Source organism: Cygnus olor, chromosome 1 (assembly GCF_009769625.2).
Source record: "Cygnus olor isolate bCygOlo1 chromosome 1, bCygOlo1.pri.v2, whole genome shotgun sequence".
NCBI lineage: Eukaryota > Metazoa > Chordata > Aves > Anseriformes > Anatidae > Cygnus > Cygnus olor.
Genome location: NC_049169.1, coordinates 15,947,567 through 15,971,152, shown reverse-complemented (window position 1 = coordinate 15,971,152; position 23,586 = coordinate 15,947,567). Strand labels below are relative to the sequence as shown.

General features: G+C 40.7%; 1 protein-coding gene across 1 annotated transcript in view; it reads right to left on the bottom strand.

Annotated features, from left to right (window-relative positions):
• Window positions 1-16,238, bottom strand: part of ABCD2 (ATP binding cassette subfamily D member 2) — a 47,440-nt gene extending 31,202 nt beyond the window's left edge. The window contains exons 1-6 of the mRNA XM_040544710.1: window positions 15,141-16,238; window positions 13,583-13,763; window positions 10,211-10,332; window positions 7,271-7,439; window positions 3,850-3,944; window positions 2,345-2,490 (exon numbers count right to left, since the gene is read on the bottom strand). Of these exons, the coding sequence (XP_040400644.1) occupies window positions 2,345-2,490; window positions 3,850-3,944; window positions 7,271-7,439; window positions 10,211-10,332; window positions 13,583-13,763; window positions 15,141-16,061 (1,634 nt within the window). The 5' untranslated portion in view covers window positions 16,062-16,238. The remainder of the gene's footprint in view (window positions 1-2,344; window positions 2,491-3,849; window positions 3,945-7,270; window positions 7,440-10,210; window positions 10,333-13,582; window positions 13,764-15,140) is intronic.
• Between the last annotated feature and the right edge of the window lie 7,348 nt (window positions 16,239-23,586).

Sequence of the window (23,586 nt, the reverse complement as noted above, 5' to 3'; positions counted from 1 at the left end):
CCCTCAAGCTGCTCGGAAACTGACAAGTCAGTGTTCAGTCTGTCCCACAATGGTGATGCTAGTGAACGTTGCCCTTCCCATCTCTTTATTTCTGATTTGACTACAGAGTAGAAGCTAGTCAGTTAACTTAAACCAAAATGTCCGCTATCGGTCACTATCTGCAATCTTTTTTTTTTTAGCGTGTGCGACAAACATAGGACCAGACTTCTAGAAGAGCTGAGCATTCACAAATCCAGCTGGAATTATCAGATCTTAATAAAAAATGTGTTACAGAAGTGTTGAATAATCTCAAAAATAAAAGCCTTATACGTTTCAAACTGACCATCCAACATTAACAGACGCTTCAATAATATGGAATTTGATTTCTGCATGCATTCGTCAGCCAGGAATAAAACTGGGATTATAACTCTTTCCCTGATCCCATACAGATGTTGTAAGATAAAGCCTTTGAGATTTGTGGATAGGAAAGACAATATGAAAAACAAGCATTCTGTATGAAGTTCAGAGTTTGATGAACTGAAATAGAACAAAAAAAGAAAAACTGAATAAGGACTTACTAAGTAACTAAGGCAGAGTGTCTCCAAAACTAGTTTTACTTACTAATATATTGATACTTCTGTTTTCAGAATCTACATCATATTAAGGAAAAATACTGTTTTCCACAAACATTCTATCATCTAAAAATTACTGCTAATTATTACATAGAGCTGCTTCACACTACGCATTTTGAAGGTAACAGAATAAAAAAGATCATGTCCCAAATGCCTTATAACTATTAATTGAAGAGAATAAAAATAAGCAATCCTATTTTGTAAGCACCTTATAGACACTAATGTACTTAATTAATCTGTTAGTTTTATATACCATCTTATTTATATCTCCCTTATAACTGCAAGCTCAGAATGGCAGATAGCCAGTAATTATCAACTTAAAACATGCAAGTAACTTTCTCAGACAAACGTATGATGAAATATGCCATGCAGTATCTTTCTACACACATTTTACTTCTTGTTAACCATGATTTACATACGCCACTGTAACTCAAAGAAGGAGACATCTGTGCAGGTATAAACCTGAGAGAAAAAATAAGAATTAAACTGCAAAACACTTAACAACTTGCCATAAACCCAGAATGTTGTGGTTCTTGCAAAGGTGTTAATGAAAGGCTGTATTCCATGAAGACACAGATGTAGAAATCTACGGCTTTAGAGCTAACATGAGGGGAGCCATAAAATAATGGTACTGAAGTAGGAACCTCACGTACTTCACCTTCCAACTCCATGTCTCTATTTTATAATCAAGTCCTCTTGATTTTCTGCTAGGAAGACTGTGTGTAGGTAGGTAAAAATATACGTATAATTTACTTTTGTTGTCTAACTTGCAAATCATATTTCTTTTCTAGGCAGTAGCACTCAAATAACGTAATGCTTTCCAGGAGAGTCTAGAACATTATGTGATGTACTACGATTTCAAAATTTTCTCTGTGTAGAACTTTATGACAGGGGCTGACAGTAAATTATACATAAATTTGAAAAAGTTATAGATAAATTGTCTGCGTTACCTTCAACTGAAGCAAAGAAAATCTATTCATCAGTTAATGTTTTCCATTCAGCTTAATAACTTGTACCTTTTAAACAAGACTACAAGCTGTGCCATGAATACTTCTTTTGCCCATGGGAAGAAATGAACTACAGAAAGCAATCAAAGATTCTCAGTGTTTGATTTTGCTTTCAGAAAACAACCTAGTTAGAAGTCTCTGAGGAGATATTCAAGATCAACTGCATTAAATTATGTTCCTAGAGTCCAATAGCACATCAGAGCACAAACAAAGCATAAAAAAGCCGTTTCCCTTTAGTGGAATGAACCCACATTATGAAAAGGGCAATTTGCTGTTAATATTGGATTGGATTCTTGTCTTGCAGTGTAAAAGCTGAAGAGCTGAAGTTTTTACCATTATTTTGAACAATTCAAAATATGGGAACCAAAACTCTCTCACTTGGTTTAATCTTTGGTTTTAAAATGAAATCAGAATTACGACCTATTAAGTCTATTTCAAATTTGTTTCAGATTCTAGTCAGTTCCCTTGATCCCAATCATAAAAGACTCTTTAGCCATCAAGGAAGCGTAGTGTCCATCACATTTGAGCTACCCCTTGTCAATGACTAAAGATTTGAATAACCAACAAAAAGCAATCTCTTCTTTTATCTCTCTCAGTACAGCTGAGGTGGTGCTCACCACCTTGTAACTGGGTTCTAGATATCACAGATGGAAAATAAGAGAAGCAGGGTCAAAATTTATGTAACCAGAAAAAAAAAAAGGGTATCACCTTGAGCAAAACACATACCTTTGTGGTATATAAAACATGTGCTGTGGAGGCGGTTTGTAGAGAACTCCTTCGTACACAGGCCACAAACCACTTAGAATTCTGAAAAGCGAACTCTTTCCACAGCCATTAGGACCAGTGATTAAAAGATTCATGCCCTCCTCGACCTACAATAATAATGAAAATGAAAATATGTTACTGTGCAGTAGGTATGACACAAGGTGCTCTAAGAACCCTAGAGGGAGGTATGCAAGCATTTATATCAAATTATCAACCCTTTTCATTAATCACCTGCACATTTTTTTATGCAAACATTCTGGAAACAGTGGAATTAGATATAATAATGAAAATAACTTCTATAATGTCCGAGTGTTTCCATACGGTATGCTAATTATATCAAAAGATCAATATATCACAGTCAGAATCAATGATTCTAATGCGGATCAGGTCCAAAGTTATTGATGGCATACAGAGCAGTACTATGCCCAACAGTAATAATAATTTAAGCTATGTGAGCCAGATCAAATGATTTGGAAAAATTACTTCATGTTGTCCTTTCCTACTTAATTACCAGTGTTATTTTGGGTGCAATACACTTGGTTTTATTCATTTAAATATTAACATGTGTACATAGGAGTATATATATATGCATAATCACAATGTCAATGTTTTATATAAATATACTGACTGTTACATTATATTTTTTGTTGGTTTTGTCTGCTGAGGCAAATAAATAAAACTGTTTCCTTGACTGTAAAGTTGTAATTTTACAAATCTGAAATTCCTACACTGGAGCCATAGGAAGCCTTGCTATAAGTAGGACCCTGTCCTTCTAGCTGCTAATGCCTGTACTGCATAGAGGTGACAAGAGGAACACTTTGCTTTAGCTAAATTAAAGGACCTGCTGGAATTATTCAAGTTAGTGTTCCGGTAATTTCAACTATTTGTAAAATAGTAACATCTGCACTGGTACATCAGGATATGCATGGGAGTAATTCAGTAAAAGTCAACAATTAAAATCGCAAGCATGTACCAAGTGGTATCTGTAAAAGCTTTTTAAAAACAATCCAAGTTTTTACTGAGTAAAGACTCCACTTTTACCGAGTAAAGGCTTGTGAACTATACTGTCAACTATTAGTACTGCTCTTTGTGATCATCAGCTAAAGCTAACTACATGCTAAGTTTTTTCACTGTTGCTGTGAACTCAGACCTTAAAAGGAGCCCATGTGAGTAAAGCATCCCAATTTCACCGAGATTAAGTAAAATGGATGCAGACTCTCATATATGTCCTTGAAAATCCCAGGTCTCCTTTTTCAGATGGAAACAGCACCAGAAATCCTCTCTTCTCTTTCTTTGAGCAGGATAAACTACACATGTCTGCCTCTGTCGAGCTACTATGCCTACCTTTCTGGACTTCCCCTTTTATCCATATGCTCCTCCAAGTACTTAACATAAGGTACATGAATTCTGTGTTGTTTATGTTAATGGGATGGCAACAATCAGAAGATTCTTGCATATCATCTTACTTTGAAGTTTAGTCTGGAAACCACCACATCGCCATTCGGAGTAATAATTGGAACATTTTCACAAATAATTCCATGTTCAACATCAATAACTTTTCCTAGAAAAAAAAAAAAGAAAGAAAACACCAACGTTTAATTTTTTGGAAACCTCCCATTAAGCAGTATCTTGCAGCCTTTGTGCACAGCTGAGAAGTATAAATTGGTGAGTTTCAACTTGAATAAAAAATCTGGGTAATATATCTTAGGTGGTCAGAAAGACACAGTCAGCATTAGCCAAAAGTGTGTAATGGATCCAAAATTTCATTATAAATATAATGCACAATATGCATTAGAAATATATAATGCACTACAAAGACACATTTATTCACATCCTACCTGTATTTGTTGTATTTTGTTTTAAATAGGTGGTAGTTATCAATCAGTAAAAAAGCTCAAGGATAGCCTTGGACACAGGCAGTCTAGTCCACCTTCTGTTGGAGATTTCATTGGAGAATGGAATCTCCTTTTGCTACCCGCTCTGAAACTGTAAGCCCAGTTCAGCCTCCCCCAGCAACAAGAGCAAAGGATAAAATATTGAATGGCTTGCTTCCATCTCTTTTTGAAGCCACAGACAGTGTAAAAGTCTCTGACAAGTATTTGTGGAAACCTCTATAATATTATTTCACTCCAATAGCTATATTTACTATCTGGGTTAGTGGCAAATTTAAATATACGATGCCCATCAGACATTTGGATGTATATAACACATGGACTTGGAAACAAATTCTTCTGGGAATAATTAAAAAAGAAATCACCTCTACCTTCTTGGTTGCCTGCAGATGGATTTGTCTAACAAAACCCAACAGCTGGGTTCCAAGACAAGTACCAGAAATTATCTTTATGCACAAGATGCAAAGAAAAATGAATCCCCCTCTGTATTAGAAGGCTGCACATTTTAAAACTTAGACTAATCTGAATAAAGAAAAATGGAATTAAAGAAAAGTTGAGTTTATTATAAAGGGATCTGGTAGTATTTCCTTCAGGTAACGTGAAGTTTTACATTTTCCTTTAAGAGGCTCTTTGTTCAAGTTCTTCAAACTTTGTCAAACCATAACAAACTGGGCAAAAATTTGTGTGTCATGTATCAGCCCAAGTGTTCTTTTTTTTTCTAAAGTAAGTTCTATTTAAAACAGTTCTGCGGTGTTCAACATGAAATTATGGAAAACAAAAGTGTTTTGCTGTTGAAAAAAAAAATTGCAGCTTTATCATAGCAGGCTCTACTGCCTTCAGACTCCTCAAAGGCACCTGGTATGCAACTGAGAGATCAACCACACCACCGATTTTGATAGATTTGGCCAAGACATACTTTTGTAGAAGAGGGCCATACCAGTCACTCCACATGCATACATCCACTGGAGTTACCACTCATCTGCCTATATGAAGGGTAATTTTCTGTGGAGACAATCTCAAGCAAATTCTGCAAAATTTACGCATATTTTTGAAGCACTTGGGTACAGGAGAGAAATTGTAAATAAAAAAAAAGCTATGATACAAAATAGTAAGCCAAGTAAATATTAAGAAAACTTAATTCTCATTTCCCAACTTCAGAGTGTTTGACTGCAGGCTTAGCATGCCTTTAAAGCTTGTTGGACATAATCAGAAATACAATTTGCCAGTACTTCTGCAAGATGTACACAATTATATTTCAACTTCAAAATTCTGAATTGTTATATACACAACATATATAGCGATATTACTGTCTGTTAAAATATTCTAATGTTTTTCCTATTTTCACGCTGGTCGTATTGATAATAGTGAACGCAAGGCACACAGCACAAGCATTATTTAGGGACATAAGTTTACTTTGGATGATTTAAAAAGAGTACGTGTTGAAAAAGCCTTTGGAGAAGCTGAATATTACGTTTTTTCTTTTCTAACAATGGAGACATACACGTTGTGAGCACGTGTTCTTTTATCCTCATATAAATCCACTCTGCAGGGATTTCTGAAGTATCAAGACTGAAAGACAGGAGGAAAACCAGTATACAATGGAACCTGTCATAAAAATAATATGGAACCTGTGGCCTAGATTCATCTGGCCTAAATTCCGTCTAAGTCCTTGTGTCCTAATGTTTTGTATTGGCTAGCTGCCTCTGAAAGCCTGCAAGCACTCGGTAGCAAACACTAGTCACCGCGACTTAGGAGGAATTCAAGCCAGATGAAATGTGCCTCAGTGGAGGAATCAAACCTCAGGAAAAGGCTATAGAAAAAAAAGGAGCAGCGTATTACTGTACTAAACCAAAAGGGAACACAAACAGCATTCTGTCACACCCAAACATATTTGTTTTTAAAATGCGTACTTATCTAAAATAGCCTCAAAACGACTTTGTTGTTCCAAATGAACTAAAACCCTTTTTTCTATAAGACGTCATTTCTTTTAGTGCCGGCCAAATATTGCCAAGATTTACAAGATTTAAGACATCAGCTGTTTCCACAGCTATCTATTCTGCTGCATCAGACTGTTTGTTTTGAAGAACCTTCTCAGAGGACCATTGAGAAATTTGTGCTGAAGGGCAATGCTGTTGAAATTGTAAAAAAAATATTTCATAGAGAGCATTCCGGTGCCTTCAACTCAACTGATATTTTGGTTTTCAGAGGCCAGAAGGTGGGAAGCAGGCTTTCCAACACTAAAGAAGAGATGGGGAGCAGAAGGGGGCTGTTGGGAAAATTAGGAAAAGTTGCAAAATCTGTATGATGTACCTCAGAGAAAAAAGGAGAGAGATGGTACATAAGAAAGAGATGTACACAAAAAATGCTTCACGGAGGGTGCAGATAGAAAAACAGTGGCACCAGAAGGATACAGGACAGAGAAAGGAAGAACTGTAAGGAGGAAGTGCATATTGATCAGATCATTTGGGAGATGGGGGCAATGGTAAAGTTGCCAGCCCATTTCCAGTTGACAATTCCCACTAAATGATGAAAAAATGAGCAAAGGCTGATAGTAGCTGAAAACAAATTCTTATTTTTGTCAAAAACTACTGAACCAATCTATGTCTCCCTCCTACCCCAAACAAAACAATGTGGTGTTTGGGGATGAAAATGTTACTGTCTCAGTTTTCTGGGGAAAAAAATGTCAGAGGAAAGCAGGCACTGTCCATGTAAAGATACTAATACCACCACCACAACCACCACCACTAATAGTATAGTTGAAATACCTTTTTCACTGAAAGTTTTCACAGGATATACTTGAGCAATCTTTGTGAAAATGTTTTAGAAAAGCACTAAATAAGCACAGGGTTACAAAACAGCAGGAACATAAAATGGAAGGCAACATGGTCTCTGGAGGCTGACTTGCTGCAGAAACAAAACCTCTGTTCAACTACTGCCCCGTTGCACCAGCCAGGAATTCCCCCCCGAGAAATATATAAAAATGTGACTTAATTACCCTTGATTTCTAAGGGCCCATTGATGTGTAATTCTGTTTTATCTCCATTCTTACTGTTGTTTTCAGACTCTTGAATAACGGCAGTTCTTTTGTAGATGCCTCTCTTCACCTCGTCGAAAACAGCAAACATGTTGTAGACACGGGCTGTGTATCCTGCTAACTCAGTAACCTGCAAAACAGTAAATGTCGCATTTCAGTTACACGACACAAATTCAAACAATTAGATGCTTAGCCAAAGACTCACGAAAACCATTTCCAGCTACTCTAAGTCACTGCTTCTCAGATGTTATTCTGGAAGGATCAACGATGCATCTTTCGTCACCCATCAATTTTCCTCCGTTGAGATTCTGTGCCAATCCAAATGCCACCCACAGCTCCTACCAGCCAGCAAACACAGACAGTTTGAGGGGGACAGATTTCAGCCAGTGTAATTCACTATAGCTCTAGTAAATGAGAAGGTTGCAGAGACTGCTCTTTTCCACTGATCAGTAGTCTTCAGCCCGTGGAGAACAGCTACGTTAGGTAGCTGAAAATAGCCTATCATACGAAAGAAAAACAAAATATCTGCATTTCCCAGGAAAATGAAGACCAACAGAAGTGAGAAAAATACACACCCATAATTATTCATTTCCCTGTGTTCCCTAAACCTCCTGAGAAAGGTGTGCTTTTCCTGTGTAAAACAGGTAGCACCAGGGCACATGCTAATGTAAAATACGGTACAGAAAGGAAACGACTCTCCTATCAACTGCATGCCAGAGCACCAGAGCTAAATCTGAGACCCTGGTTTACAACTGGGAATTTTTAAAATGGTGAGGTCTCTTAAAGGGCTTTCTCATTTTTAAAATCCTTTTATCTCTGTTACCACCTGGTGAATACAGAAAGAACAGATCTCCGGTCCTGGTGATTTCCTATTCACAGGCACTGACACCGCCAAGAACTCCCAAAGAACTGCCTCTATCTGCCGGCAGCAAAGAATTAAACCTGGGCATCTTCTTACGTAGGTATGATTAGATGATTTTAAAAAGACAGATTTTTATACTAAATGCAGAGAACAAGACAGGAAGAGCAAGATACAACCCTGTGCAAATTTCACTGTTTGTGCAAGATTCAGAAGTGAGTACTAGGCAGGGCCATCACTCCACTGGAAGTTAACTAGCTACAGCATCTCAAAAAACTCAGTTTCAAGAGAGTAATCTGCCACTGTTTCAACTCCATCAGTTGGACACTGTCTTGCACTGTTGGTAATTGCATTTACAGCTGGGAAAAGTACTGGGCTAACAGCACCTGAGGCTGTAGGAGCTGTAACATCGTTCTCCACACTGGAGTCCTTCTAGCAAATTCAGTGGTAACCCTTCTAGCAAATAGCAGTGACGCTTGATGGAGAAAATCCTGCATATGATGAATGAAATGTGCACCAACAGCACCCCACAAGAAATAGAACTTGTATTAAGTTTCTAAATCATGACTCTACAAACTCACTTTGTCAAAACACGAAGTACTACCAAAACTATTGACCTGCAAGCAAAACCTGAGCCAACCTCACCTGCAAACTGAGCAACACTGACTGGAAGAAGGCTGCTGTGGTGGGTCAGGTGGGCAAGAATTGGAGCTTCACTACCACTTTAAGTGGAATGAAGCATACTGTCATTTTTTGGAAACTGCCTGAATTTCTGCAGTATTTCTTGAAGAAAAGTACAAATGTAAAATTAAGATGGAGGTTCTAAGAAGTGATCTTTGATCACATACTGCCTGGATTAAAATTTCACCACGTGATAAAACAAATGAGTTTGTTCAGCTGTTGCTACTACTTTGCAAGGAATTTTGTTTCCAAAAAATGAAACCACAATGTTTGTAAGTCCCCATGTACATTATATAAATGACTAAATTATTGAAAATAGAGTAGAATAACATCAGGGCATAATAGGTTATCTGGCAGTCTCATAAGAGCAGAGGTCAAGAAGGGAAACAGCTAAAGCAGCATAGGTCAAAATCACAGTCCATTAGAGAAGAACACTTTGTGAAAAAAAAAAAGACAGGCTCTGGCTTTGTCAGAGACTGTATTTGAAGGCACCAAACTACCTCTCCTCTCCCAATTTAAAAAGCTGTAGCTATTATGGCTGGATTCCAAGTAATGGAATCCATAGTCTTTGATTAGCTGCCCAGCTAATGTGTGCCTCCTCCCAGAAAAGGGGTCCCCACCAAAAGGACGAGCAAAAACTAGCTAAACAAACACAGAATCAAATGTAGAAGAAAATGTTGAGGAGAATAACAGAGCTTTTCCTCTGCTTAACAGTCTGCACCTAGAGAAACCCCCCAGAGAGAGCACAGATGAAAGTCCAACTTGACTAGAATTGGGGTGAAGTCCTGAAACACCTCTGATCCTCCAGATGAACATCCTGTATTTCTGGGCTATCTGCAGTCCTAAGGTGGACTTTTTTCCCGCTAAAATTTCTCTACTTTGCAAAATTATTTACAATTTAACAGGTTCAGAAAATACTAAACATGGCTCTAGGGTTTAGGCAGCCAGAAAATAAGCATTCCATTCTTTTTGCATTTCATGTACTTTTCTACATGCGAGTCCCAATACACTGTCCACTGGGAGGAGGACAACCTGAATGCAGGTCTGTGCTCCAAACAGAGGGGGAATCTGAACCCTTATCACTCAGATTCCAGGAACTTCTACTGTACTCCGATGACACCTGAAGACAGGTACAACAAATTACATTTATGTGTTGCATCATACTGGCAGCTGTGCACTTTTGACTCTTTGAGGACTTAAATCTAAAGACCAAACTCTAATCATTTCAAAGATCTCCATGGATTTAGTTGCAGTAGAATTTTCCTTAAAAATAACATTTCTGTTTTTTAATTTTACATTAGATGTAAATCCTGTTTTACTTGTATTTCCTTTCTGGTTTGCATTTGACTGATGTACGATACCTCTTTGTATGAAGACATGATCCTTTCAATAGCATCTGCTGCAGAGATCAACAGGTTTCGTGACGTAGTAAAAGTTTCTGTTCTTTCACTAACCACTGCCTGTTTCTGGCCATCTTCAATCTCTAAAAGTAAAAAATAAAAAAAATGTTAGATATTCTTCTGAAAATTATCTCTACCAAATAAATTATGATTAAAATGTGAGCCACTACAAAGCAGCTTTCAAATTAAGAAAAATTTAACTCTACAACAACTACCCTTTGGAAAGATCTGGTGAATGCAATTAGCATAGACAGCTTGGGAACAATAAGTGGGAATATAAGGAATTCATCTTCTTATGCAATACCTCCTATTCTTTTATACTTTTTGTCTACCTAGATAATTTCCTTTTAATACATAATTATGCAACTGAAATTTTTCAGAATATGAAAAAGTGAAACCTAATTTGAAACAGATTTCTGATAGAACGTTTACTGGTTTTGCAATTATTTGTTTTCAGCCTTGTTTACTCACTTAAAATGAAACATTCATATTGATGCAAACTTGGCAACATTTCTGTAAGAATGCAGCAAGTTATTTTATTATTAAAGGCATGCGTTTAAATAAGATATTTTTCTCTAACAACACAGCTTCTCTGTTCATCTGACCCAAGAACAAGAGTATAGCAAACAGTATTTTTTTTTTCTTGGTACTGCCTCATTTCACTGACAAGATCAGGTTGTAGAGATCTACTGTCCAGAAATCTACATGCAGTAGCAAAGCCAGATGTATGTATCTTTCTGTCCTCATTAGATACTTCAATCTAAATGTGGTTTGTTTGCTGTTTTTTTTTTTTACTTTATTCACACATTCAAAAAGGTATCCCTACATAATTACATCTGAATCACTGAAATAGGCTATATATCATTTAGGGAAAACTTTATAAACTTCTCATTTAATAAATTTGTTCATATACACTATATATTCCTTTTTCTGTCCTCAGATGGTCTTGTAACTTTTTAGTAAGTGAGATCCGTGTTCCTATTTTCTAGATTAAATTATACAGCACCAGTACACCATCAACTAGTTGCATGTAATCTAGCCACCTGGAACGCAATGAGAGGTATGTTTTTATTAAAAACGACAGGAAACCTCTTGCAATGAAAGGAGGTATTACAAAACTCTTGCTCATGTAGTTCTCACTTATTTGGAACATCATTGTCACTCCAAGAGGGGTAACCTTTAGTTAATTCATTACTATAAACTAAATTGAAATTTGTTTCTTCCTTCTCAGAGAACCAAATTTAACTGGTCTTGTTGGGAGTATAGCCCATGCAAGGTACATAGAACTATCAAAAGTATGTCACTTACGAACCGCCCATGTCTTAACTACACTAATGCAGTATTCCTCTTGAATGAATTTTTTTTAATCTGCTTCCAGCACCCAGGCTAGCTCATTTCCCAATAGTTTGGAGATCTCTACAAACCGCTGCATCAGCCATTTCAGGCATAATTCTGGGGGTATTTGAAAAATTAAAACTACACAGCATTTATGAGCACTTTGCTGTTCTGAAACACGGTCTCCAATATTATATGCCTAACCCACCGAGATTGCTTTTCTCTAACTTTTTTCCCCAGACATTTTTCATACAGCTTGCCTCCTGTGTTTAAAGTGGGACACTGTAACAGGGCAGAGAGGTTATATATACCTGAAATCTCAGGTCTGATCATGATACTGGTTTTTTGATACCAATTCTAAAGCAATGAATGGCCTAAAGTAATGAATCCAGCCCATCTAGTCCTTCAGATTTGAACCAACTTGCTTCTGACCTGCTGAGACATGAAGCACTGTTTTACCAGCTAGATCAATATTCGTTCAAAGTTCAAGTCTGCTCTATTATTTGAATAGCTGTTATACTTCTAGCTGATCTTGACAGTGTTGATTTGTCATTATTAATAATGTGTTTATGAAGCATCATTATGATATGCCTCAGGGCTCGATAATAAGTTCTGTGCTTTAACATTTTGTGTTGCTGGTAGCAAATATTCTGCTGCTTTACAACATGAGCTATCTCCTTGTCTTTTTTTTTTCTCCCACATTTGAAAAGTATTTATCAGAAGAATATCCATGAGTAACAGGAATGCTATTTAGTTTAGCATGCACGCAAATCAATTATCACTCATTTGTTCCATACACTTTCACTGTGACTTAATCCCCGCAAAGGATATTCTTTTTCATTTTTCAATTCATGCTGTTAATACCAGCGAGATACTTACAATGTGTGGTCTTGACTGCACTCATTCTCATGCTAGCAGACAGACTCTTAAACTGATTAATCGCTTCTCTGTTGTGCTGAAAACCTTCACTAGTTGCATGACGTAGAAAGCCTTGCTACAAATTAGCCTGTTGGGAATAGGACCTCCTGGTATTTCTGATGCCGTTACCCAGATGCCAGCCTTGGTCCTGATATAGTGCCCTCCTGAGCCATGTGATGGCCAGTGGCTCAGGCAGCTGAACGCCCAGCCAAGTGCAGGCACAACTGCAAGCCAGCCAAATAACGTGTGGGCAGGTTGAACCAAGCTTGTCCAGTTGGACAGCTCTGATTTGGAATGTAATTACCAAGACCTACACTGAAAACAATCCATTCATTCCTGGTTAAACGTATCAAACATAGAATGCATCCTTCTGCTTACACTGTATCATCTACACTTAATGAATCCCAGAAAATTTGTAATATATCCTGTGGTTCAAGTTGTGCATAAGGAAACCTGTTGAAGCAAACTCCCTGACTCGTCTTCACCACTCCCTAATTGCCCTTTTTTTCTGCTCTCTTTTTCTTATACCATCTGCAATAACAAATGACTTGAGTCTTGTATCACTTCCTGGAAAGTTGTGACAGGATGTCAAAAATGATGCCATGCAAGCCTGAAATATGAACATCATCCCTCTTCCCTCAGTGAGTCAGGGGAAAATAGTGGTTCTTAACAGGCCAACATGTAATAGAATAACTAATTGTAATTACAGTATGGTTTGTGGGATGAGGAGATAAGCTCTCTAGGAATGTTAGTAAGTATCAGTTCGTAAAATAGCGGGAGATGTTGCAAGAATCAGCATGCCATCCCAACAAACTAGTGAACAGGACTGCAAGTGTCATTACAATCTCATGTCACACCAGCATCCTGAATTCATGCCGTTTATCGGGTCTATGTTTGAAGCTGTATCTTTTGCATTGCTCCTTCCTCAGGTGACTTCCTGTGCCTGCAAGTTACCCATGAGACATGGACCTGGTAATAAAGTCTGTGCACAGTAAATAAATCTGAACAACGTTTAAAGAAAGAATAGTCTTTCGAGGAAGTATCAAAGAAACATTTGGAAATCAGTAAAAATGCTATTACCGCCATCCGCAAATCCCGTTGCAGTGATGATGGGCACAGCGACCATAATCATACCACAGCTACTCCAGACATACTTCATCAGGAACTGCTCTATCATGATGTACCACAAGCGTTTGGATAAAATGAGATTCATTTGATCTGTCAAAGCCTTGTAGCTTTTTTGCAGTTGTTTCAGTTCTACCTACAGTTAAAAAAAATAAAAATAAATAAAACATTTATACAATGCAACAAAGATGTATGTGCCACACAAGTACATTCACATATGTGCACAAACTAATCAATTATCCAGAGCTGTGGCTTTTAAATCTCATTTACTGTGTGGTACTTCATCTTCACAGTGCTGCATTCTCACAGCAAAAGTACGCAGCTTTAGGGAACTCAGCAGACCTGGTTCTTATTTACATCATTGTCCCTGGATGGCCCACTGGCAAGTTTTCAGTTCTTTTCAGATCTCTGATACATACAGGAACAACATACCAGGCAGTCACTATAGCTGATTCTAGCAATCAAAGTAAGATTGATTCTACATCCTTTTAATGAAGATGCAGCTGTAGAGTTTCACAGCAACTGAAACTTCTCAAATTGGAAAGCATTTGGGGATCAATTATCTCTGACTTGCAGGGCTCATCACTGAAATGCAATGCTTCTTGTTTTTGTGAGCGGTCTAGAGGAAGAGAGAATTATCCCAAGAGGTTTAACAAGTCAAAGATAGTTCCAAGTCAGTGTGACATAATGCGTTCTGTTCGAGCCAGTATACGTGGGAATAGAAGAAACTGTTTAATTTAGCTGCACTTCAGACACTACTACAGGCAGCTTTAGAGAACAATTGCTTCTACCAAAACAAATCATTTGCATTATATAATCGTTGCTAGGACTGAAAGTGTTAGTAAGACGTCAGGCTAGCTTCCAGTTTTCATTTTCACTTTATGCGATACCACTTGTTTTTCCAAATCATGTTTGAAAGCTCTTACAGCCAAGATTCACTTCTAATAAAATATGAAGAATTGCTTGGTAAGGTGGCTTTAAAACAAGCCACTGGTTTATGTAACTGCGACTGCTGAAGTACTGTACTTAAGCTATTTTAAGACTCTGATGACTATATCTTTGCTTAGCTATGTAAAAGAGTGTCAAAGGTTGTAGCAATCTCTACTATCACAGAGTTTTCCCCTAGACTTTCCGGTGTGGTTTGGTTTTGATTTTGGCAGCATTAAATCTGGTAGCTCATAAACAAGGAAGGAAAAAAAAAAAAAAAAGCCTGGAAGAGTTAAGCGGAATGCACTGGGTGGGAGAAAAACAATAACGACAATTAGCTTTCTAGAAAGGCATTGGGTACGTCTGCAAAACAGGAACACTGTCAGAGCATAAGGGAACTACGCTCTGCTCCCCCCAGACACTGCCTGTGAGATTGCATCTTCCTAGGAAACGGGAAGTGCTAGCTGTAAACAGGTTTAAATGTCAGAGGGACTCAAAGTGCTCAGAGGGGGCGGCAGGGGAAGTACAGGTCAGCTCGGGCACTGCTGGAGCAAACCCAGCACCCTCAGATTTCTGTCCTCCTTACCTTGTGCCCCCGGTAGAAAGCGATCTCTTCCACATTGGCAATGATGCGTGAGTGCATGAAGCGCAGGTAGCCCTTCTTGTGCGCCTCCTCAGCCACCAGCTTGCCGAACTTGGGCGAGCAGGCTTTGAGCACGCGGGCCGTGGCGTAGACGACGAGCCCAGCCAAGACCGTGGGCCCGATGGGGTTGGCGCCCCGGGACCGCGCCGTGCGGATGAGGGTGTAGGAGGTGAGCATGACATCCAGGATGGGCTTGGTGAGGTTGGAGTAGAGATGCGCCACCGACTGCGAGAACATCATGATGTCCTCGGTGAGGGACTGGTCGGGGTTGGCCAGCCTCCCGTCCATGCTGATCACCTTGTAGTAGGTCTGGTTGGTGAAGTAGGTCTCGTAGGCATGGTGCACCAGGCGCGTGCGGAAGGCGAGGGCCAGCTTGCACTCCAGGTACCGTATGGTGCTGTTCACGAAAGTGGCCGGGATGGCGATCATCAGCCATTTGATCAACTTGACCACGAAGCTCCTGGGCTCCTTCTCCACGATGCTCTTCACGATCTTCCCGTCGAGCGCTGCCACATAGATGGAGAGGAAGGTCCTGGAAACCAGCGCGACGGAGTGGAGGCACAGCAAGCCCAGCTCGGCGCTCACCAGCTTGGGGAAGAACAGCTTGCGGAGCTCCAGCAGCTGCTTGAAGAAGTCCGCGTTCACCGCCGGGGGGGCTCTGCCCGGGCAGCCGGCGCCCCGCGGCTCCCCCCGGCCGGCATCTTGCTTGCCCGCCCCGCCGCCCGCCCGCCTCAGGCGCCGCCGGATGACGGGGTAGAGGAGCCGGAGCCCGTAGGCGGCTGCCACCAGGCACGCAGCCCTCTTGGCGGAGCTCGACCGGCTCCACTGCACCCTCCGGGCCGCCTCCTGCAGCATGCGGCTCATCCTTCCTCCCCCCCCCTTTCCTCCTCCTCCGAGGCTCCGCCGGCCGAGCTTGCGGTTCACGCCCGGCGGCGCGGGTCCCCCCGGCGGTCCTTCATGGCTCTGCCGGTGCCCGGCTTCCCCCTCCGCGGCAGCGGCCGACTGAGGGCTGCCTTCCCCCGGCCGCTGGGCTCCCGCAGCGGGCGGCCCGGCGCCTCGCAGCCCGCCCCGCCGCCCACCATTGGCTGCGCCGCGCTGGGCGGCCCCGGCAGCCACCCGGCGGCCCCGGCCGCAGCCGCTCGTCGCCGGGGCGGGGGGGAAGCTGGGCCCCGGGGAGGGGAAAGGCTGAGCCCGAGGCCGCTCCGCCGAGCCCTTTCCTTCCGCCTGCCCTGCGGCGTGGCGCCGCCTCCGGAGCGGGGAGAGGCGCTGGGGGGGGGGCGGCGGGGCCTCCGCGGCCCGGAGCGCCGGAGGGGGGGGGGGGGGTGAGAATCACAGAATCATCCGGGTTGGAAGAGACCTCCAAGATCACCGAGTCCAACCTCTGACCTAACACTAACAAGTCCTCCACTAAACCGTATCATTAAGCTCTAAATCTAAACGTCTTTTAAAGACTTCCAGGGATGGTGACTCAACCACTTCCCTGGGCAACCTATTCCAACGCCTAACAACCCTTTCAGTAAAGAAGTTCTTCCTAATATCCAACCTAAACCTCCCCTGGCGCAACTTTAGCCCATTCCCCCTCGTCCTGTCACCAGGCATGTGGGAGAATAGACCAACCCCTACCTCGCTACAGCCTCCTTTAAGGTACCTGTAGAGTGCGATAAGGACGCCCCTGAGCCTCCTCTTCTCCAGGCTGAACAACCCCAGCTCCCTCAGCCGTTCCTCATAAGACTTGTTCTCCAGACCCCTCACCAGCTTCGTTGCCCTTCTCTGAACTCACTTGAGCACCTCCATGTCCTTCTTGTAGCGAGGGGCCCAAAACTGAACACGGTACTCGAGGTGCGGCCTCACCAGAGCCGAGTACAGGGGAAAGCAAGCAGGCAGGGCCGTCAGTATCGGAGGGAGCTCAACGGGCTGCGGGGGGCTCCCCGCTGCGCCTTCCCTCACCTCAGGGTTCAGGGAGAGCGGTGCCGGGCTGTGGCAGCGCTGGGAGGTGGAACCACCCGCTCCCGGCCCCTTGGTGGGGTGCCTGGCCGCGGGAGCTGGCCACAGCCATGCCAAGGGGTTGGCAGTAAGGGCGGTTGTTTGTTGGTTTGCATTTCTCACTCCCAAATTCCTTATCGCTGCTGCTTCACTTGTTTGGGTAAGGTATTGTGTCTGAAGTCACTGAGGGAAGAGCAGAGTCCTTAAAAATCGACTTTGTGTTCTTCACACTTTAAAAATGAAGTGACTGCATCTACCGGTATATCACAAAGCATCATTTAAGATGTGTGAGACAAACAGGTTCAGAAAATGTGCTCCAGGCATTCAGAGGAGTCCTACCTTCCCCCAGGCATGCACAGTGAGGCCACGTAACCTCGCTGTGACTCAGCACACGCAGAGTTAAATTAAGTCTCATTACTGATATAAAACAGCCCTCTTCGGACAGAGTGCAATGATGATGTTTACATAGTAAGGCAAGCTTCGGGGTGAAGAAATAGTATCTTTGGTTTGAGAGAGACAGCTTTGCTTATTGTAGCCTCCAGGTGCCATCCAAAACACCCAGCAAGCCAAGGCCAGCAAGACATGACCGTGTAACATCCATTGCTCACTTCCGTGGGAGGCTGACCAAATTGTGTCCACAGTGAACTGGAAAGTTATGTCAAGAAGATGTGGAGTAATCTTGGGTCTTACTGGAGTTTCTGCCGGTGGGGAAAATGGTGATCTAGGTGACTCTGCTTGGCAGGAGGGTAAGACCAGGTGATCTCCAGAGGTCCCTTCCAACCTCAACCATTCTGGGATTCTATTCAGACAGGCTACCGATCTGGATAGAGGTCCTTTTATTTTTTAATGCACAATTCAAAGCCAGGAAGATGTCAAAATCTGAACTAGAGCAGTACAGCTAACTTTCAGTTTCTAAAAAAAAGTAGGCCTGGTTTCACTGCTGATTACTTCATGAGTAAAATAAAAAGGGTTTTCAGGACAGGAGGATACTGATGAGATACACTGGCTAAGAAATTGTCTTGTTTAGGATTTGTTATTTTTTAATCCTGATCTCCAAACTTCACATTCTGGCTTGTGTGTATCACAGCATGCTCTTAGAGGTGTGTTGCCAAACCACAGTTATTTGCAATATTTCATTACTCTAGCATTTTCTTAGCAAGGGGAAAGTTCACAGATCCCTCTCAGTTCTGCATATCTGCTGACCTTTCACTCCACAAGATCTTCTGATGACTTGGTAACAGAGCTGCAAGTGCAGACGTACACCCACAGTCAGATCTTTGGGAACATTTAGGTAAAGCAAATCTGACTGCAGTGTTGCAGTCAATAATAGCAATGTATTTCCTTCCTTTGATGAAAGTATGGAGAAAAGGCCAAACTTGTTTTAAGTACACCCTTTCTTCTGTTCTTGCTGCCTCAAGGCTTTTTCTTTGCCACAGTCCTGCTCTGTAATCCATAGACAAACTCCTTTGCGCGGAACATGGCCTTAGCTGGTAGAGTTTTTTGTAGTGGTGAAGGCAGCAATTTTACTATATTTAGGCATAATAAAATTTCTCAGTGAAATTTCTTACTGAAAAAAAAAATAACGCAACCAAAGATTCTGCAATATTGGTGCAGTGTTCAGTGCTCTGTTGCCTCCACAATTTCTACTGATTTTATTTAAAAACTTTTAAAGGTAAGCACAATCAAGTAATTTAAGTAACTGAGGCTGGGGGTTTGGAGGGAAGTTGGTAGCAGAACCAGAAATGTTTTTTCTCCTCTCTTAAGGAGAACTAGATACTTTCTCTTAATGCCAAATGATTGTTATTTTAATCATGTGATTAGTTCTAATCAAATACATTGAAATAACCTGAACTTCTGAACATAGGAACCCGTAACTGAGAAGATAAGAGGAGTTTATTCTATTTTTATAATTTTTTAATATTCTGTAATAATTTTTCATTAAGTCAATTTCCAGCAGAACAGAGTGCCATAATTCTACTCCCAACTACACAAATAAAATTATTATCCAAACAGTGCTTCTGTGATAATCGAAGTAACAGAGTCACTGTATATAGAAACGATTTGTGCTTGGATGCAACCACTTTCTTGGGAGCAGAAATGGAAAAAATGCATATCAGGCTGACTAATCTCCATGAATATTTGAACAAGTGGGAACCAGCATGTAATCACAGCAACACTGATGCCTCTTTTTTCTCTGGTTTTATGCCCATTGGCTCATACACCACCACTTCATACACGGTTTTGTGACTGCTGTGGAGATAGAGGCATTGGAACATGCAGGTCATGTAAGATCTCATCCAGCTTACTCAATGATCATTTTTTAATAACTTTTGATTTAACGTTTGAAAAATAAAATGTGCAATTCTTGAAGGAGAAGGCCCTTTACCTGACGACTTATGTGCTCCTACCACAAGACCAATGGCTGTAACATCAGTCTTGGCAGTAAACTGGATTTTCCTCACTATTACAGAGTTACCCAGTGTACCATAAGGCGATACAAACTGGAATAAAGGTGCTGAAAAAATAACATAAAAAATACAGATTTTGTATCGTTGCTATTTGGATATTTAACATTTAAACAGCTGTGGAACATGAATAAAGTACGTAGCTGTTTATATGTGGATGAAATACATGTGAAAATGTGAATCCACGCAGTGACTATTGTTTTCAATTTTGTACTAACACTGAACAGTAAATTGTTTTTAAAATATACCGTGTAGTGTACTCTAATATGGTAAGCTGACAATTTCTGGATTTTCTTCTTTAATTTTGAGCTGTATGGCTACATACTGGTGTGGGAGTAGTAGGCCTCAATTAGAGCCGATTTCAGCAGAGGACACTCATGCAAACCCTTACTCAAGTAAATACCAGACTGAAGTGCTTCCAAAGTTTCTGTTGACTTTACTGTAATCACTTACATAACAATGGAAATACACCTAGAGATTTAGTTTGCATCATCACGGCAAACCAGTGACCAAACAGGCCTTTTTATCCAGAAAGGGGGATGAGACGTGACATTTGATTTTAAATTTGTAGCAGCAGAAGATGACTGCTTATTATGCCTGCTTGGCATAACATTGGCTGCAGTCATATCCCCTGGTAGAATATCCAGACGCTGCAACTTGTTTGGGATCTGGAGATCTAAGCTGAGCAAAAAGCTTCAATTTTAACGTGACAGATGTGGGAGCTCACTGAAGAAGCATCCCTGTGGTTAGGCTGACCTGATCCTACTGAGCTGCTGGTTCCAACTCTTCTGCTCCTAATCGGGCAGTGTTGTACCCAGGCTGGTCAAGAGATGTGTCATGGCAAGAGGAGACAGAGGAAAGGGATGGTCCTGCTCTGTTGCTTGATGGCTGTTTGTGGTTTGAGTGTAGGCACCACAGCGATGGTGCAAATGGGGAGTGCAAATTACTGCATGAGTAGTCTCTACCCCTTATTCTGTTTCCAGGGAGATACACACTTGCTGCTGTAGATTTAAATCCTGCATGACTTGAAAGTTATGAGAATTTATCCATAAAGGATTTGAGTTGTCTGGCTGACAGTGTAATTCATAGCAGACCAATTGCACACAGTTCCAATTAATGAGAACAGCCTGACTCTGGACAGAATATGCCTCTAGAAAGAAGTGTAAACAAGTCATTTTCCCTGTAGAGAGAGATAGAGAGGGAAAAGGCCAAGGATATCGAGGGTCAGTGTCAGCTGCCCCAATCACAGTGAACTGCTGACTAATGACACCAAATGAAGAATTACACATTTAATACTAGGGCTTTAATACATAGAAACTTTCATATCTGAATTTTTTAGACATACTTTGGTTGTTAAATTTATTTCTTATTCCAGCCAGCTAACTCAGCTGAACCCAGCAATTCCAGAAGAATACAACTGTGGGAAGCATGTGTCTATTTTATGCCTTCAAAGTCTCAAATATCTTATTTATGTTTTTCATTTTTTGCTTTACAGCTCTAAAGGTTTCTATTCTCAGATCATCTGAAATAATGCTAACATTTCTGTATCAATCCTTTGCTCAAGTGCATTGTAAACACTTAAGCTACGTGCCAAGTACAGGTATAAGTGGTAAAATCATGTAACTGGTGTCAATCAGCAGTGGTTATATTGGCACTACTGGTAGCAGAGCCATTGTTCTGCTCTGCAAAGGTGCAGGCAGGAGTAAATCCACAAAAATAAACTCTCCCACTCATGCATCTCAAACACTACATTTGCTGCCATCCTTTCGTCATGCCTCAAGAATTTATCTGAGGGGGGTGCAGCTGGTACGTAGGACAACAAAAAGATTGTCTGCTGTAATTTGTTTATTAACACATATTTGGGAGACTTCTGTGCATTAACAATACACAAGCTGGTTCAGACCAGTGCTCCACCTAACACAGTATTCTGTCTCTATCAATAGCTCTAAGCAGATACCCAAGGAAGAGGAGGAATTGTAATTACCTGTGGTGCTGCCCCCTCTACTCCAGTTTCATACTCTAACAACCTCTAGCCATTTTTAGCTGTGTGAATTGCATGAGACTTTGATTTTTTTTTTCTATTAAATATTCCACTCTCGTGCTTGTCGAGTCTCTCTTGAACTCCTGTAAACTCTTTCACAAATAATAACATCCCTCAGCAAGTATTCCCTCAGCTCTACTATCCCATATGTGAAGAACAAACTTTCGACTTGTTTGGACCCGGCTCCCACAAGCTCCATTTCGTGGCCACCCGTGCCTGTTCTGGAAGAGGCATTCAACAACAGAGCTCCCTCTCTCCAACTTTTCCATATTACTCATGAGTTTGTCAGCCTGTGTCCTATATCCCCACCCTCTTCTCAGCCCCTGAGTGCATGGATGCAAGAACTAAATATTCCCTCTACCCTCTACTATTCTTTTTGCCAATGGCAGGACCTTCACCATTATTTCACAGCTTCTTTCTTAAAACCTTCAGATTTTTTTCTTAAAAAGTCCATCAAGGCTATAGCAATCTCTCTTTTCTACATGTTTATGAGGCACCACTTCCAAAAAACAGAAACCATATGCTGGCTTTTCACGTTAGCCTATATTATAGTTTCTGTTATTTTTTTGTGATACAGATGTAGGCTTTCTGGATTGGCCCAGAATCTTTTTTTTTTTTTTTTTTTTAATTGTTTTACATTTTCTACCCTCTAGTCTCTAGAGCCAAGTTTTAAGTGGCTCATTACACACTGCTGTATATATAAGGAACACCAGTTTGTCTTGATGCTATGGTAGTGGTCATTCTGTCTTGGTAAGATCATTTTGTCCTCTTCTATTGTTATTTCCACTTTGGTCAGTTCCTCTGCTAAGTTCCCTAGAAAGGATTCCTGCATAAAGTTCTCCCCAGTTTTCTCATTTATGAATACCGTTGTAAAAAACTAACTTATATTTTCTTTAACATCGACGTCTCCCCGAGCTTTTATTTTGTACTTTGGTCATCAACTGTCCGTATAGACTTTCTAACAGGTTTTTGCTCCTGTTTGGTTTGTAGGAAGAATTATTTGGTAGTTTAGTTCCTGTGGTTAGTTGTTTCCCAACTCTTTTTGACCTGATTATATTTTTGTATTTATCAAAGTTTATGTTCCCTTCTGTTATCTTCTTTTGAATGTGGTATAGCTTTCTGTTGTCATTTGAACTGCTTCTTTTCTTCACATCTGGTATCCTTCAGTTTTCTCCTAGCCACATGTAAGAATTTAATTCTTTTAGCTCTCTCCCCTAATTTATTTTTAACAAGCTTCACAATGTTCCCTTACTGGAGTTTAGTACAACTACAGAGGATTCTTTGGCCTTTGTTGCTCCTTGTAGGAATGTTGTTTTTTATGAAGTGGGGATTCCACTGTGAGACTGAACCAGTTCTTGTGCATTGTTCTACGTCAAGCCAAGGACCAACTGCGCTTCATCTTGAGGGCTCATACTGTGAAAAATAACCGCCTCATAATAATACCATTTGAACTTAACTGTGAGAATCCCAGTGATGTTTTTTATTGTCGTCGTTCTTTTGTTGTTACTACAGATTTATCTGCTTAGTAATCCCTTTGTTATAATCAGCATTAGGCTAAGACACTAGTAATGTTACAATGCAAGATTCATAAAGAAACATGAGAACCTTGTGGAGTTAATTCTAAGAAATGATTTAGAAAGACATCTTTCTTCTCTTTCACTCTCTCCAGATTTTGTATAAGCAGTGTCAGGTCACTCAAGGGAAAGACTGAAAGACTGTCCTGCTTAGGGAAAGAAGGGTATCCAAACCTTCAGGATACAATAATGCTGTGGGCAGCAGAACACACTTTCACATCATGCAGTTTCATTTCATTTATCTAACTGAAATGCTGTTTTCTCTCTGGGTGCTGGGACAGTGCAGGAGTCTAAAACGTGCTTTGAGTCATCTATCAGAAGACTCC